A 16,755-nucleotide genomic window follows, 5' to 3' on the forward strand; every position below is an offset into this window, starting at 1 on the left:
AGCAGTAACATTTATTTAGCTAAAACTGTGCTAAAGCTTAGGGAGTTACAACACAAACTCACTTGTATTACCATTTTCATTGCTAAATCATTAATGGTTTACTCTTTGGCTATTAGCCGTCAAAGTTACCCTCTCCTCTGTGTGGAAGACATTGTAAGCTGGCTAGAGGCAAGTAAGTATTTTGAGATGCTACTAAGAGACAACAATGGAAGTTGGGAACAATGAGTCTCATGTGAGGTAATAGGAGATAACCTTATTTTGAACATAAAGTCAACCAAGAAAGAAATGGAAATATAATTCCTTGCCCACAACGACTTTTCTCTCCTGAAAACCCGCATGTATTGGGTACTGGTTAACCATTACGCTGGGTTATTTTCACAACCCGACATGGATTGTTATCTGCCCTCTTCTAGTACTGATTCGCAACTTTCAGAATTCACAGCTGCTTGAAACGTAGCCCATTTCCCAGAATGCTTTACTGTGGGGTCCATGACTTGATACTGGCTAATTTTTAGTCATGGGCTTTTGACAATCTCCAAAATCAGGTCTTAACGAGAGCTTTATGAATTTTTCAAATCATGACCACCTCTTGCTTGGTAAACAATCTTTCATGTATTCAGGTATATAAAATAGGTTTATAATCAAGTGTTTACTGATAAGACATCATAAACAATTTGGCCAAGGGTCATTCAAGAGGAATGACAAAAGGTGTTAGAACTCATGGAATGTGACCAACTAGTTAGCACAACTATGATGGGTTGAGGTGCTCCCTGAGGACTATGTGTCCTGAGGACTTCATGCTGTTATGGAGTTCGGCTCTGCTTGCTGCTCCCATAACCTTCTTAATCTACAAATTGTATGGAAATTCCAAGGGGGTTTCCAGCCACTCACTAGGCAGTATCTCTGGCACTCAGAACAATAGTGCTTGATCGCTTGCTTCTGGAGCAAATTAATGATTCAATCAATACCCTAGGAAAGAAGAGATGTAGATTGTCCTCAATGACTAACAACCCTTAGAAAATACTTGGAAATGTAAAATTGTTAGTGAAGCCAGGTTAAGATGTTTTTGCTACTGTCTCTGATGTAGAAAATCTTAGGGAAGAATTCAAAGTTCAGAAGGGCACACTCTTATTAGTTAAGCTGGGGACCCTTTATGGTCAGGGAACAAGAACAATGGCAGCACTGGCTCATGTGACTCTCACTGAGGCTGGACTGGTGATGCTTGATTTCTTATCGGCCTTTTAGCCCTCAGCATCTTGATATGATTTAATAAGAATTAGTAATGAGTAGATTACATTCTGAGCATTTAAAATAGATATGATTGATTTTTGTATAAAAGTTCAGATTTGTGATTCTTTGAAGATTTTTGTAAGATTAATTTTAAAGGTAGATAATAAAATAATTAGTCCTTTCTTTGTGACTGCATATTGCTGCCTGCCAGTAAGAGAAAGCGAGCGAGAAAACTCCCTTGCTTGCTTACCCTTTGCTAATCTCATAAAGAGTTGCTCGGTTACGGACATACGTGGGTTCTTGGGAATAATTTGTTTTCTTTATCTGTACTATGCAATGTTATTTCTTGTGAAGGTATTAGGAGCATATTGTTTTTTCATAGTCATATTCACTAGAAGAAAATGTAAGCACGTTGAAATTTTATACTGCTTAAAAGATTTCGCTTGGATATTAAAGGTATGAAAGAAAAAATTAAGTGTAGGGTTTGGAACATTGTTCCTTCCACTCTTTAACTATATATATATATATATGTATATATATACATATATATATATGTATGTATATAAAGTTTATGTGAGAGTGTGTTGGAACATTTTCTATCCATCAAATCTGTATGTATGTATATATGTAAAACTTGTCTCGGTTTGTCTTGTCTTGGAGCTTTTTCCGTCCACCAATTTTGCGTGTGTGTGTGTGTGTGTGTGTGTTCATATATATATATATATATATATATATATATATATATATATATATTTGTATAATTGAAATGCCTGGATCCTGCTTGCTGAAGATTTGCGCTAAGCATTGAATGTATGAATGTGTATATGTCTGTCTATAGGTCTGCATGCATGACTGTACACATACATGTATGCATGTATGTATGTTGCATGCATGAATGTCTCTGTTTGTATAAAGTTACTGAAGTCTGCCTTTTGCTTTATCCAGCCAGTTTGCATGCGTTATGTATGAATTTTCTCTTTCCTTTCCTTTCTCACCGGCCCCAAGGAGTAGAAAGAGTTGAGAGTTTTTTCTGGTCACAGGCAGTACCAGCCCCAGTAAGTTGTGCTTTATTCTTTCAGAGAAAAGTCTGCTGAGTAAATTCTCTAATCACTGGCTGCCTTAGGCAGCAGCCCCTCAGTATCTGGACTGACCTCTGTCAGTGGTTCTAAGCATTGACCCCTAATCAGTTGCCTGCCTGAGTTTACCCTTTGGTGTCCAAGCTGGATTTGGCAAAATTCATTCTAAACCAATCTTTTGCTATACTTGTGGTTATTAAAAACAAAGCATATTTAATACTAACTATATGCATTTATTTATTTTTACATAAAAAACAAATCTTGGCTGAAATTTTGATACTTTCAGAACATATAAAATTGCCAAAAAATTTCAAACTTGCTTTATATTCTGACTGTATAGTCATTAATGGTTAGAAAGAAACTTTCAAAAAATTGCCATTAAACAATTATGTATCTTCTGAGCTGAAACCGTTTTACATACAGTAAAATCTCTGTCAGTTACCACACGCAGTACCTTCTGACATGAACTGTTGGTGCTTTATGCTATTGGAATGTGTATAGGGAATTTTTTTTTTATTTTGTGTTCTGAAAAATGCAGGGATGACCATGGCCAAGACTATGGGTAACACCTCACATTAATTAAGTACATCGAGAAACTTTTTTCTATTGTCAATTTTTTCACAAAACCCAATTTTGTTTATATGGTCTTCTATAGGGCTATAATCCTCAGTTTAAGAAGCTCTATGCCTTAATAGGAGAATGCCAGGTCTGGGAGATGGTAGGAGTGGGTGGGTGGATGGAGGGAATACTCTCAGAGAGGCAGGGGGAGGGGGGGAAGGGAGAAGGGATTACAGAGGGGAAGTTGGGAAAGGGGATAATATTTGAAATGTAAGTAAATAGAATATTCAAAAAAAGAAAAGAATATTCTAATAAAAGTCAATAAAAAAGAACAACTCACACAGCAAAAGAAGCTCTGCCTTCGATTTTAGCTGGTGCTCAGCTATGAGCCACTTTTTTTTTTCATCTTTATTTCTTATTTACATTTTGATTGTTATTCCCTTTCCTGGTTTCCGGGCCAACATCCCCCTAACCCTCCTGCCGCTCCCCTTCCCCCCTTCTGTATGGGTGTTCCCCTCCCCATCCTCCCCCCACTACCGCCCCCCCCCAACAATCCCGTTCACTGGGGGTTCAGCCTTGGCAGGACCCAGGGCTTCCCCTTCCACTGGTGCTCTTACTAGGCTATTCATTGCTACCTATGCAGTTGGAGCCCAGGGTCAGTCCATGTATAGTCTTTGGGTAGTGGCTTAGTCCCTGGAAGCTCTGGTTAGTTGACATTGTTGTTCATATGGGGTCTCGAGCCCCTTCAAGCTCTTTCAGTCCTTCCTAAAATTCCTTCAATGGGGAATCTTTTAAAAGTGAATTCATACCTCTTGCTATCTGGAGGGTTGGTATTGCTATCTTGGACCAGGAAGATGATAGAATGTAGCAAACTGCTTAAGACAAAGAGTTAGCTGAGTCTTGATTCCATAAACTACAATTAACAATGTCTACACGCATACATGTGTATACCTATGATGTGCAGGCATATCTGCTTCTAGTGATTGGTTACTTAGATGACAACAGAAACTGCTTATAGAATATTAAGTTAAAATATAACTGTTCTAAACTCTGCCTGGAACTTCAGGAAAGATAGTCCCTAGGTTTCTCATAATATGTGTCCGCTTACTGCAACAATTTTACTGTTGGGATTTGTATGAATCGCCAACATTTTAATGGGAACATTTATCAAGTAGACCATTATATTCAAATTTTAATCGATCTGACATGGGTTATAATATTAACATAAATGGAATTTAAACTATATACACTGGGAAGATTATGTAATATTATATCTACGATATTAAAATACATTCCATATTACAAAACACCGAGTTTCTGGGTCTGTCTATTGGATTATGCATGCTGTCTAAATTACTAAGGCATTTAAAGAATGGTAATGCATTTATATATACAACCCGAGTCATTGAAAACATTTAAAAGTAGCTAGTGCATGCACATATTAAAACAAGTTTTCCTTGGAAAGGCAATAAAGATGGCAAAATTACAGTCCGCTCGAAATAGCTGCTCAAACAATTTCCCAGGACAAACAGTAATTTATGCTAAGTGAACACTAATGCACAGAATTCCATTCAGTTCAATTGCTTCTCTGCTGTTGGAGGTGAGGGAGAAACAGACTAGTTTCCAGTTGTTTTGACTTGATAAATGTGTGCTCTTGCAGTTTCTGTAAAAATCTGACCAATAGTCTACTCTTCGATTTTCAAGCTGACCTGTATTTTTACACTAAATTCTAGGTTGTATCTGCTAAATAATGTGAAATTACTGTGATAACATCCATGGAGGACATTCTCCTTTCCATCCATGAAATTACCGAACAACTCTGCCTACCAAGCACCAATGCAATGGATATTTAAAATTTCTCTACGTTATTGCATAGTAAACGTTGCAATGAAAAGTATCCTAGTGAGTATTAGGTGATGTGTATATACTTTATAGACTAAATAATGTAACTGAAACGCAGGGGAAAAATGGCAGGTTTAAGAAGTTGGGTATTAAAGTCAAGATGTGTTCTACCAGTCAATCAATAATTTGAAACTCATTCCAGTGGGCCTGTAGGTATGAAATAAACACATTTCCTCTTAGCTACCCACAGTACATAACCAATTATGTCGGCGACATCTGTGAAACCCAGGAATCTTTTTAAACATTTCTAAGCTTAAATCCTGCAGTCTCTTGTCTGTTTTCTTTATTCTTCATCCTTTAGTGGTTATCCGTCGGTCACCTTTGGGTTGCAATTGTGATCTTCCCTCCATTTTTAATAACAGACAGTAAATTAAACCAGTGCAATTAGTAAACACATATTTTGGAGATTTTATAAGGTCTCTTTCTTTGCAAAGAACAGAATGATCAAAGGTCTGACGCCTGCTTTTATTAATGTAGGGAGAAGAGTGGGTTCACTGTATGCATTTAAGAAAATCATTTCGTTTAAACTTTAATTTCATAGTGTCTCTAAAAGAGAAACTAAAGAATGGAACAAGAAATGTAGCACAATACAGTAATATTGAAGCATTGTTCAGGGTACTCTATATCACTTCCTCCAACGGTTTTCACATAGCTCACTCACTATTTTTTTTCAGGTCCAAATTTTACGGAAGAGAAAAATAAGAAATAAAGAAGTGGGTTTGGTGTCTCACACAGCTAAAAAGCAGTGCCAAGATCCAAGGACTTATCTGCGTCTCAGGACACGTTCATTTTGCACTAAACGTCATGTGCAGTGTTCAGGAGATTAGCATGCAAACTCTGTAATGAATTGCTACACCGCATGCTTATCTGGGGGAAGCAGCATTTTTAACTACAGGCAAATATTCCTAGGAAATGAGTGATCTGTGTAACACTTCACAACTATGTATATGCTAAAATATAAGCATTTTGTTTGGCTGTGTATTAATATAAATAACCATATCAACAAAGAGAAATACAGGGGTTTTCACCATGTATAGGAAAAGACAAAAACAAGAGCAAAACGTAGCTTGAACCATGTCAAATACATGATTTACCTAAACCTGCCTTACATCTTTTACATTTTAGAACACAGAATCTTTATAATCTATAGTTCCTAAAAAGAAATTCATTGTAGAACTTTATTTGGGAAAAGTAATTGTGATTACATGCAAAACCATACACATGTTTTCAACACAATCCCCAGCTGTACTTAGACTTTATGAAATGCGTTTCAATAACATAAAAACACAACACTGCCTCAGACTGCATAACAGAATTACAAAGAAGAATACTGGCTGCCTTTTCCTTATTAAATTTCATTCAACAATTTTTTTATCCTTTGCCATTTAGCAATGAATAAAGCTGTCATAAAATAAAGCTCTCAAGCAAGACTTCAAGGCCTCAATAATCAGTTAATATCACTTTGCTATTGAAAACCTTGTTATCTGTGATCACTGCTTTACATATATCACTCATTTCCTGGAAAAATTGAGTCCAATTTGGTCTTTCTAAAAGCTTGTTCTACTTTTAATATTTATCTTATTTTATTATTTAATTTTGGGGGCAATGGTTCATTGGCTTGCCAGTTATAGCCCATCTTCAGGAGAAGAAAAGGAAGGGACAACCCTGGGTATAGGAACTGAAGGAGAACCAGAGAGGACATTGTTCTGTGGGGCAAGTGGAACCAAGGTTGGGCAGATCCAGAAGCCTTGATGAATTCGCATCGCTGAGAAATGGTAGGAGTTTCATCTACTCTCGGCCCAGTTCCTGTCCTGGATGGGCCATGTGGCTGACACACCATGGAGAAGACTGTGATATAGTCACATAAGGGCGATTACCAAAGACTCTACTCATGCAGATGAGGCTTCCCTACCATGTCAGACCAAGCCAATAGAAAGCATGTGCTTTTAGAGCTCAACCCACCCCAAACGTATGTAAGAGCTTATCCACAAGGAATAAAGGTGCCCGCGTTACTTCATCAAAGGTCATCTAAAAGCTGTAGCACTTTGAGGAAGAGAATCCTCTGGGGAAGCTTTCATCCCTGGATGCTGCTCAAGTGTACTGCAGTCACTTCTGCGCCTGCTCAAGTCTATTGCAGTCACTTCTGCGCCTGCTCAAGCCTATTGCAGTCACTTCTGCGCCTGCTCAAGCCTATTGCAGTCACTTCTGCGCCTGCTCAAGTGTCCTGCCTCGGGGCACCATCTCTGGGGCAACAGTGACCAAGACCCAACTATGAATAGAACCGCAAAGAAAATGGAATGGACACACAATTCCTTGGAATCTCAATCTCTCTCAATCCCTCTCAATTTCTCTCTCTCTCTCTCTCTCACTCTCTCTCTCTCTCTGGTTTGCACACATGCATGTGTGTGTATTTAAGAGTGATATAGCTGGATTTTGAGATACAGCAATTGCCCGCAATGAATAAGAATTCCCTTCCCCATTATCCTTACAGAATGAGTTGCCATTTGCTTTATTGATCTTCCATTCTCACAGGAGTAAAAATGAACTCTCAAAAGAGTTTTATTTTTCATTTCCACCAAAGGCAGGCTAGAAGCTCATCAAACGATGAATGGATAATGAAAATGTGCTACATTCACACAACAGAATGTTACGTAATGATTAAGAGAAATGAAAATTTTAAGTTTTCAAGTAAATGGAGGTAAAAGTAAAACATACGGACTAAGGTAACCACTACCTAGAAAGACAAAATTATGGGTTTCTTCTTCTATGTGTATGTGTTATATTTTAAAGTTTCAATGTGTTATGAAATTAGAATAACTACTGACCTGGGTACCTAGTATGTAATCAGTGGAGAGGAGAAGATCCTCCAGTGAAGGGGAAATGGAATATAGTGTTATGGAGACATAATGTATAAACTACGGTAGGAGGAATAAACAGGGAGGAAGATGAAGAAAGAGTAAAGTAGGAGAGCTACCTGGAAACCTAATGTTTAGAAGCTTTCTAAACAAGTACACATATGAGAGGAATTAAAAGGTGCCACATAGAAGGAAAACAATGGACTGACTAGACATCTCATGCCACCATGGAAAGCCTCCTGTGCCAGAAAGGATAGGCACTAACTCTCTAAATGCAACTTTCCTTAAGGTCAAAAGAAAGCATTTGGATTTTTACTTGGTGAGGCTGCTAACCACCTCTTCTTAAAATATCAGAATCCTGAAGCATCCTCTAAAGTCAGAACGAAGTCTATATTTCATGATTACTTCAGTTTTAACTCCCAACGTAGGCATTTCACACTTAACAATGTGTGTGCTTATAATTGCACTGGTCTAATATCTTAATGTTGTTAAGTGTACATCGATAGATTACTGAAAGTACTCAATGTGCCCGTTTATTTTTATCTTCTTCACTTACATGTAAGTCTCACAATCTGGAAAGTATCCAAATGTTCAACTATTTTACCTCCATCTCACGTGTTTGTTTTCTAAAACTATGCCCTATATATGTGCACTTTGAGGAAAAATATATCTAAGGAAGTTCTAAGTTTTTCCATTTTTTAGGTATCGAGCTCCTGAGACTGTTTATTCCTGCTGAGTGATCCACAGCCACATTCACAGAATATGCAACCATCTCCTCTCTGACATGACATCTGTCCTGCCTTTGCTGCCCTCTCTACCATGCTCCTCATGTAATCCTACCGTGTATGCTACGTCAGCCTCAAGCTGAGCCTGCCATTTCCTCAGAGAAGCAGCACTGTGGCTCCAAATTCCAGTACATGTAATAAATATCTTCTGTGCATCCTATCAACATACTCACGGATTTTTGTTTGCAGCATTTAATCATAGCCTACCAGATAGGATAGTATGGTACTTTTTCTCCGTTCCTTTGACTCGCTGGTTTTTATTAGGAACACAGATCTGTCGAAGACTACCCTTGACTAGGATAGGGTTTTCTGGGAGAAAGGGTGTGTGGGAGCAGCAAAACAAATGACTTAGTAAAATCGTAGATTGAAAGCTGACGGCCTATGTTCTGCTAGAGACAATTTTCCAGATTGCTCTATGCTCTGTGTCCTTCTCTAGACAGATTTTCAGACTGCTCTCTATGTTCTTTCTCTGGAGATAATTCTCATGCATACATCCCCACCCCCTCAATTCTTAAAGCTCTCTGGATAGCTTTTCCTTTACAGATCAAAAGCCCAGTTTTTTATTTACATATCAACTCAGTCATTATTCCAGGTTCCCTTTTATTATCTGAAAAGTCACATGTGTACATGGATCTTCAGAAGCCAAGAATATGTGTCAGATCAGCCAGGAACTTGAGATAAGATGGTTGTGAACCTTGTTCCTGGGCCTCACGCCTGCTTGGTAAAGTCACCTGTGGATGTGTCTATTTCCCTCAGCATTCGAATCACTGGCCATGGGATTAAAATGCACACCACCACTTCTTCTGGAGATCGAACTCAGTTTCTCACACTTTAAAACACTTTTAGCCACTGATCTATCATCTGAGCAACCTCATCAATCACAAATCTTAAAATGCATTAAATACTATAAAAATGAACAGTATAGCATTATTAATAGTTGACATTAACTTTGTGATTATTATAAAATTAGCATTAATTGTTTACCTCTAAATATTTAAGTGACTTTTAAAATATTTTATAAGTTTAAGGTCTCAGTATCCTCCAGTAGAATTTATTTATTTATCATGAATTTCATTAAGTAGCTGTTGATTAAATACTAAAATGGATCAATAAAAATGAATTATGTCTTTCCACTACAATATTTTGAGGCTATATTGCACTGAGTTCAAGAACTCACTTTTTTATAGGCCAGGCTTGGATGAAATCAGCATAGACACCATTCCTGTATTCTAGTTATGAAGGAAGAGGGAGATTAACTGAGGAATCCAAAAATTATTGCAAATAGCCCATCTAAGGAGACTTACCCCTCAATATAGTCTTGGTATGCTTGCATTTTCTTCTGTGTATTCTATTATTTCTCCTGTGTATCCTTCTGTGTTATTCTAGGACAACTGGCGGTGAAGTGCATATAATACTGTCTACTGAAAACTAAATTAAAAACTACATACTTGGTTTTTATGTCATATCACCAGTATGCAAATTCATGCTCACATCCTACAACATTGTCACTGGGCACATTATGTAGTAAATTGCTAGCTCAATGATTTCCAAAAATGTCTTCAAGATTTTACAAGATATTCCACGATAAAATGGCACATGAATGCTTTAAATCACAAACTATTTCAATATATACATTCAGCAATCCAAATATAAATGTGTGTGTGTGTGTGTGTGTGTGTGTGTGTGTGTATACAATTAATGTCAATACAGGCTGCTCATGATTTGTGATGGTTCAAGAATCATTAGAAACCATTCCAAACATTTCACATCATTTGGGGTAGCCTTGCCTGCTGTGGTACTGTACTGGTGCTAGAAGCAGGAACTATGAAGCACAAGGCGAACCATCTGGTTCACCGCAGTGTACCCTGTGGTTAAGGTGTGGTGTTTGGCAGTTTAAGTGACTTAAACACATGATTTATTTGCACAGTTTTCAACTTACTGACAATTTTACTAGAATGTAACCTCCTTATATCTGGAAAATGCATCAGTCACATAACCAGAATAATGTTTAATTAAAGCAGAATACCTCTGCTCTTGATTTTCTTTACATTTTTGTTAAAATACACATGCATATTTGCTTAAAACTGAATCTTACTCTAAATCAAATTCCTTCGAAGAGTCTTCCTTTATTTGGCCTATCTAAGACACAGCTGTCAAAATAGAGAATTCAGGAATGGTAAATAGTACAGAGCTCATCGGAACTTTGGGAGACATTTTTGTAAGTAAAGGCTTGCATGATCCATTTTAGTTTTAAAACATTTTTCAGTAGGAAGCAATGAATTATTAGAAATTTATTTCATTTCCACCCATTCCCTTACCTTCTCCCCTCCTCCCTATTAAAGCACAAAGCAAACACAACGGAACACATACCTGTTGGAAAGGGAAAAACTGGTTCTTCCCTTGTGGAGTGGTGAGATGGCAGACAGTTCTTTGTAAGTACAATGTCATCAAGTGCAATGCTACCACGGAAGCCCTCCCCAACTCTGCCTTCAAATTTGAGTCGGAAGTCTTCATCGCTAGACAATGGTAATTCTTTTCTCTGCCAGAAATTGCCTTGTTCTTCAGTGAGATTCAGGAGTACCTTTGTGTGGTCTGTGACTGTTACCTGGAGCAAGAGGAGGGCCCCAATAGCACTGCCATACATGTGATAATTAAAAATGATCTGTAACGAGAACAGGAAATTATATATGATGAGTATAATTATTTCCACTTCAAAAATATTTTAATATCATCTTCTTTATTAACAGATTTGGAAGGCAAATTAATGTGCACTCTAATGATTCTTGCACAGGTTAGCACTGAATGAAGGTAGGATAGATAGCCTTGAATTATATGCAGAGAAGACTGTACAGCAAAGATTGAATAGAAATTCAGTGGAAAAATGAAAAGAGTTTATTTTCTATTTCTAAAGCAAGATTTCTCAAGGTTATAGTTTTGATACTTTCTCTAAAATTCCTGTGTTGGCAATTAACTTCCAAGGCCAAAGTGCAGAGACAGAAACTTCATGAAGTGATTAGATTATCAGGGTTCCCTTTGTCAATGGACTGATGATACCATAAGCGTGGCCTTATTGTGGTCCAAATGGGTGTTTTTATGTTAAATCACAAAGGAGTACTTTGCTATTCCACCACATTCTTATACTTGAAGCTCATTTTTAGTTCCGTAAGGTCCACCTTTCTCCACATCGCAAACCCTGCAGAGTTGCAATTACCAGATTTTACCTGGGGTGTTAGAAAGGAGCACCAGGAAGCAGAGCCTGGAGCTTCTAAAATTAATAAATCAATTTCAAGGGACTCATATTATAATAGGTCAGAGACAGAGTTTACTAGTTCGCCAGGCATTGTTACACAGTGGATAGTCAAGGAAAATTCTGGGAAAAAGAAGAAAATGGGTTGTAAACAAGAGTGAGTCAGAGCTTTAGAAAGCTTTTATTTTGCCAGGTGCCTGAGAGAAAATGATTATAGAAGGCACTCTTTATGCAAGAAGAATACACTATTGAAACACCAACAATTTTGCATACAATGCTCTAGAGAAGTGGAATGAATACGCTTAAAGAACGAAAGATGTGATTAATTAACGTGTGTAGTGGTTTACTACAAAAGCCTGGACTAAGAGGAGAGACATACCATGTGACTATTCGAATTTCCCAGCTGATGAAATGTTTTTCTGTATAAAATCGCCTTCCACGGATTAAATTTTCCAACATGAATTATACGGTGTTTTGCATGGGACACTAAAACCAACCTAGCATCACTTATTTTAATTATGAATGTAGAGGACAGGGCCAACATCATAAGGTATCAACAGATAGATACTAGGAACTTAGGGCCAGCTTTGTGGCCCACTGCTGTGTGGATAACAAGCAGCCACAGGCATTTGCATTTCCACAATGCTCTGCATTTCATTGGTCTCATTTATATAAAAGCTATGACGCACATATTTTATATCTCTATCTTAAGGTATTTTTGAGTCCTGCCCGTAGGTATGCATTGTAATATGGTAATATGTAAACAAACATCCTTACCTGATAAAAACATAAACTGTCCCCAAGGCAGCAAGAAGGAATTATCAACAACCACAAAACACTTAGACTTCTAAAGATTTTTTAAATAGAATTTAAAATTATTTAGAGATGTACTTTTTCATCAATTCCTGTATTCTCCCTGTTACCTATCTTTCATCAATGAAGAAAAAAAACAATTTAATTTTCTCTGGTTAAATATAGTCCACAAGGTGAATGAACACAGATAATTTTACCAAACGTTGTGGTCTTTCTGCTTACTTCATACAGATACTTGCCATTCTAGAGATCCAGCAATTCTCAGTATGAACTTTTCTTGCTTGTTTGTATTTAATCTATGTAGTAAATATTAATAAAATAAGCTATTTGTTTCAAAAATTTGACACTTCCAGGTATCCCTTAATAGCCTCACACTGGCGCTTTAGATAGGAGCAACTACAGTTTTGTGACCAAGGGGATGTTGAGATGGATGAGAATTTTGTTACTGTAACATAAAACTTTTAAGGGTTTCATAGAAAATACCAAAAATAGAAAATCTTGGGAGCCAAACTGTGACTTTACATATTCTGTGCTTTTCTGTTTAATTAGATGCATAAAATCAAGCTAACTTGCAATTTTGAGATTTTTCTAGGGACAGACAGAGCTAAATTTATAGACATAGACTAAACATATACAAAATCTGCTGCGTCTGGCTTTTAACTTTGAAGTGACAGTTCTTTGTAAGAGCAAAACCACACAAACGGGTGCTTTGTTAAAATTCAGATCCGTAGAAACCCGAAGTGTGATTCCGCTGTGTGACTTTTCACTCCCTTAGGAAACTGCTGGTCAAGTTCTCTGTCTCTAAGACGCTTGCAATTACTCTTTTGTAAAACCCTACTGTGGCTGAGGGAAGAGGCTGCACGGGGAGAGTCTGATCGTGAAGCCAGTTTAGGAGGAGAGAGAAAATCTCCTTCAATGAGGAACCCTTTGCCAAGAATTAAGACTGATGGTGAGGATGACCACCTGCTGGAGGTTGATCCATAGACTGTCTCTTTGGGCTACAGCTACCGGTGCTGTGCACATGGGTACAGCAAATAGAGTGATTCTGAAGGTCATAAGAGTTTATATCATTGTTGGGGGGAGGGTGGTAATGGGGGGAGGATGGGGAGGGGAAGCCCACATAGAACGGGAGGGGGAGGGGTTAGGGGGATGTTAGCCCAGAAACCGGGAAGGGGAATAACAATCGAAATGTAAATAAGAAATACTCAAGTTAATTAAAAAAAAAAAAAAAGAGTTTATATCATGCAACTTTCATCTAATCTGATATGACCACCCAGGTCGGCATATGCGTGTTGTTACAAAATTTTAGGTTACTTAACTCAGTACAAACAAGTGACACATTTGTCAGTTCCTTGTAAGCAAGGAAACAGGGGACTTGGAGCTGATAGCTCACTTTAAAGACAGTGACTTAAATGAGTTATGTTGAGTCCAGTAGCTAAAAATCCTTAGGCATTCACTCAAATGTCCATTTGCTAAGGATGAAGGCATGTTTTTCTCTTGCCTGTAATTTTTTTTTCTTGTTTTAAGGACCACGTTTATTCTTTTCCACTCTGAAAAATACTTTTTCTCCTAGCTATCTTTAACTACCTCAAAGTCTTGGATATATTATTTATATATTATTATTACTTATTCATTTTTCATGGTGGTGGTCATGAAATTCTCATAGTTTCTACAAGCACTGAAATCCTAAAGGGGACCAATGGTATTTCACTTCTTTTGATATATATAGAGTAAACCACGGCATTTTTCAGTCATGTCCAAAATTCTAAGGCATGTATAGTATATTCATAAGAGAATTTCTCCAATAGTTCTAATAACCATTCTCATTCATTCTCCCTCTCAAATACATCATGCTGAATAAATCTGAATGCTCAACTGCTCCATTCCCAGGCATCCTGTTTTCTGTATGTGACCTTTTAGCAGTAGTTCTTTATAAGATCCCCGAATTTACCCTTCATACCTTGCAGTCTTTGCTTCTCTTGCTTATAAAGGGGCTTGATATTCTGCCTGCTTTCATTGGCTGCTGTGGGAAAAAGCTTTTGAGAATGATGTAATGACCAGAGGAATTCCCCAGGGTGTGGTCCACTGCTGGCTCTGTGCTCGTAGCAGGGATGTCGCTAGCTTTCAGGTTCCAGTCAATGTCCTCATCCTGATCTTGCTCCCAGGTACAAAGGTCAAACTCGAAGTCACAGCGCCCACTAGAGGTACCTGGAAAAATTGCAAACTCAGGTGGAGAAGGAAGAAAACCTACCTTTAAAAGATTCTTCCCCCCCCCTAAATCTTTTATTCCACCTTTTAATTTAAAATATCTTCTTTTCTCGAACGGTATATCTGTTTATAGTTTTTACTCCCTCTGTTCCTTCCAGTTTCTTCCCTCCCCCCCTCCCCTCCCTTACCCTCCCCTTCACTGTCCTCTGGATCTCCCTTTTTTGCCTCTCATTTGAAAAGAACAGGTTTTTAAGAGATAGCAAACAAACCTGACAAAAATAAAACATTCTAAGACGAAGCAAAAAAATTATACTGAATTTGGACATGGCAGCCCAACAGGACGAAAAGAGTCCCAAGAGTAGGCAGAGACTTAGACGCTTGCTCTGACCGCGTAGCTACATCTAAAATATACAGAGAGCCTGGTGTAGACCATGTACACCCTGTGCTTGCTCCTTCGGTCTCCATGAGCTCGTGTATGCCCTGCTGCGCTGATCCAGAGAAGCAAGTTCTCCTGGTGTCCTCTATGTCCTCTGGCTCTTAGCGATTTTTACCTGTCTTCGACAAGATTTGCAAGCTCCAAAAGGAGGGATTTGATGAAGACCAATTTACCACCATACCAAAGCTCCTCCAACCCTTCTCTGAAAGGCTTTTATCTGGAGTATATGATATTTAACACAAATATAACTAGCCATGGTGCAAAGAATGAAAAATTTTAGAGTGTTCAGACCAAAGGGGAAAATGTATTTCACCACTTCCCTCTTCCTCCCTCAAGGATCCTTTTGGAAAACAGGGCAGAAGAGTATTAGATCCTAAAGTGGTAGATGACTACAAGGAAATATCTTTCGTGCATGGCAGAGGCTGCACTTGTGACCTGTAGCAGTTGTCATGGCATACACAAAATGTAGTGCAAGCTAGAGCAAATCCCAGCAAGGAGGGGGTGTGGCATAGAATCCCACCCCCAGCCATGGTGCAATTGGCAACTGTTAACTGTTGGAAGAGGAAGAGACAGTTTTCGCCCAGAGATAGCCCTTGGTAAGTGCACTTCTCCAGAGGAGGACCACAATCCAGAATCCTTGCTAACTACACTTCTCCAGGGGAGAGCCACATATCCTAGAATACTTGCGCATCACAAATTGGTCTGGAAGAATTTAAGAACTACAACAGTGACAAAGGATGAAGGTGAGTGGAGAAGGAAAGGGAATGATTTGGGAGGAGTTGGGGGGAGGAGTTTGAACATGATCAAAACATAAATCACGAAACTCTCAAAGAGGTGATACAAACAAAGCATAACTCAAAGTCTTAGATACTTTGTATCACGTAATAAAACTCTACAATGATGTGTTCACAGAAATGTTTAAGTATAATAACTTAATTTGTTATATATGTGGCCATCACTCACAGAAGTTTATTTTCTACAAATCTAGCCATAGCTTTAAAGCAATTAATCAAAATATTTAATGTTATACTCCTTTTCTCCTTGAAGAATGTATTCAGTTACTGAAACTATTTCTTTCACCTTTGTTTCTCAGTATAGAATTTAGGAATGCTACTATTATACAATAGAGTTTAATTAGAGAAGTACTGCCTGAAACAAAAGGTAGAATTCATCATTTTAATTTTTTATAAAAGTTACTTAATCTTGAAATGTAAAAAGTAAAAAATATATAATAATTGGAATTAATTATTGCAGTAAGTTGCAGAAATTAAAGGTGAAGTTGTATTAAGTTTCAAACTATATAAAAGATGTTCTCCTGAATATTACTTCTATTGTTTAAGATGCTTTTTCTACCATTTTCAGGATTGGGGAAGTTGTACAGTTAGCTCTAAATAGTTATGTTATTGGCCATAAAGCTAACGAAAACAGCGAATATGTTTCAGAATTAAGCATCATGCTACAATCAGTAGGTTACAACTTATAGAAAATTTGTTTAGGACAATTGTAAAAAAAAAAACTTTAAAAAATGTAGTGTAATTGTACTATTTCTCTTCACTTTTCTCCTCCAAAACCCTCCTTCCAGTTCTTCTTGCTCTTTTTTATTAATTGTTGTTTCATACATATGCATGTATGTATATATGGACAT

The 16,755-nt window shown here is 37.6% G+C and overlaps 1 protein-coding gene across 1 annotated transcript in view; it reads right to left on the bottom strand.

Annotated features, from left to right (window-relative positions):
- Malrd1 (MAM and LDL receptor class A domain containing 1) overlaps positions 1–16,755 on the bottom strand; it is a 684,120-nt gene that overhangs the window by 336,785 nt on the left and 330,580 nt on the right. Inside the window, exons 24-25 of the mRNA XM_032884682.1 lie at positions 14,427–14,674; positions 10,777–11,068 (exon numbers count right to left, since the gene is read on the bottom strand). Coding sequence (XP_032740573.1) covers positions 10,777–11,068; positions 14,427–14,674 — 540 coding nt within the window. The remainder of the gene's footprint in view (positions 1–10,776; positions 11,069–14,426; positions 14,675–16,755) is intronic.

The sequence above is a fragment of the Rattus rattus genome, chromosome 14 (assembly GCF_011064425.1).
Source record: "Rattus rattus isolate New Zealand chromosome 14, Rrattus_CSIRO_v1, whole genome shotgun sequence".
In the NCBI taxonomy this organism is placed as follows: Eukaryota; Metazoa; Chordata; class Mammalia; order Rodentia; family Muridae; genus Rattus; species Rattus rattus.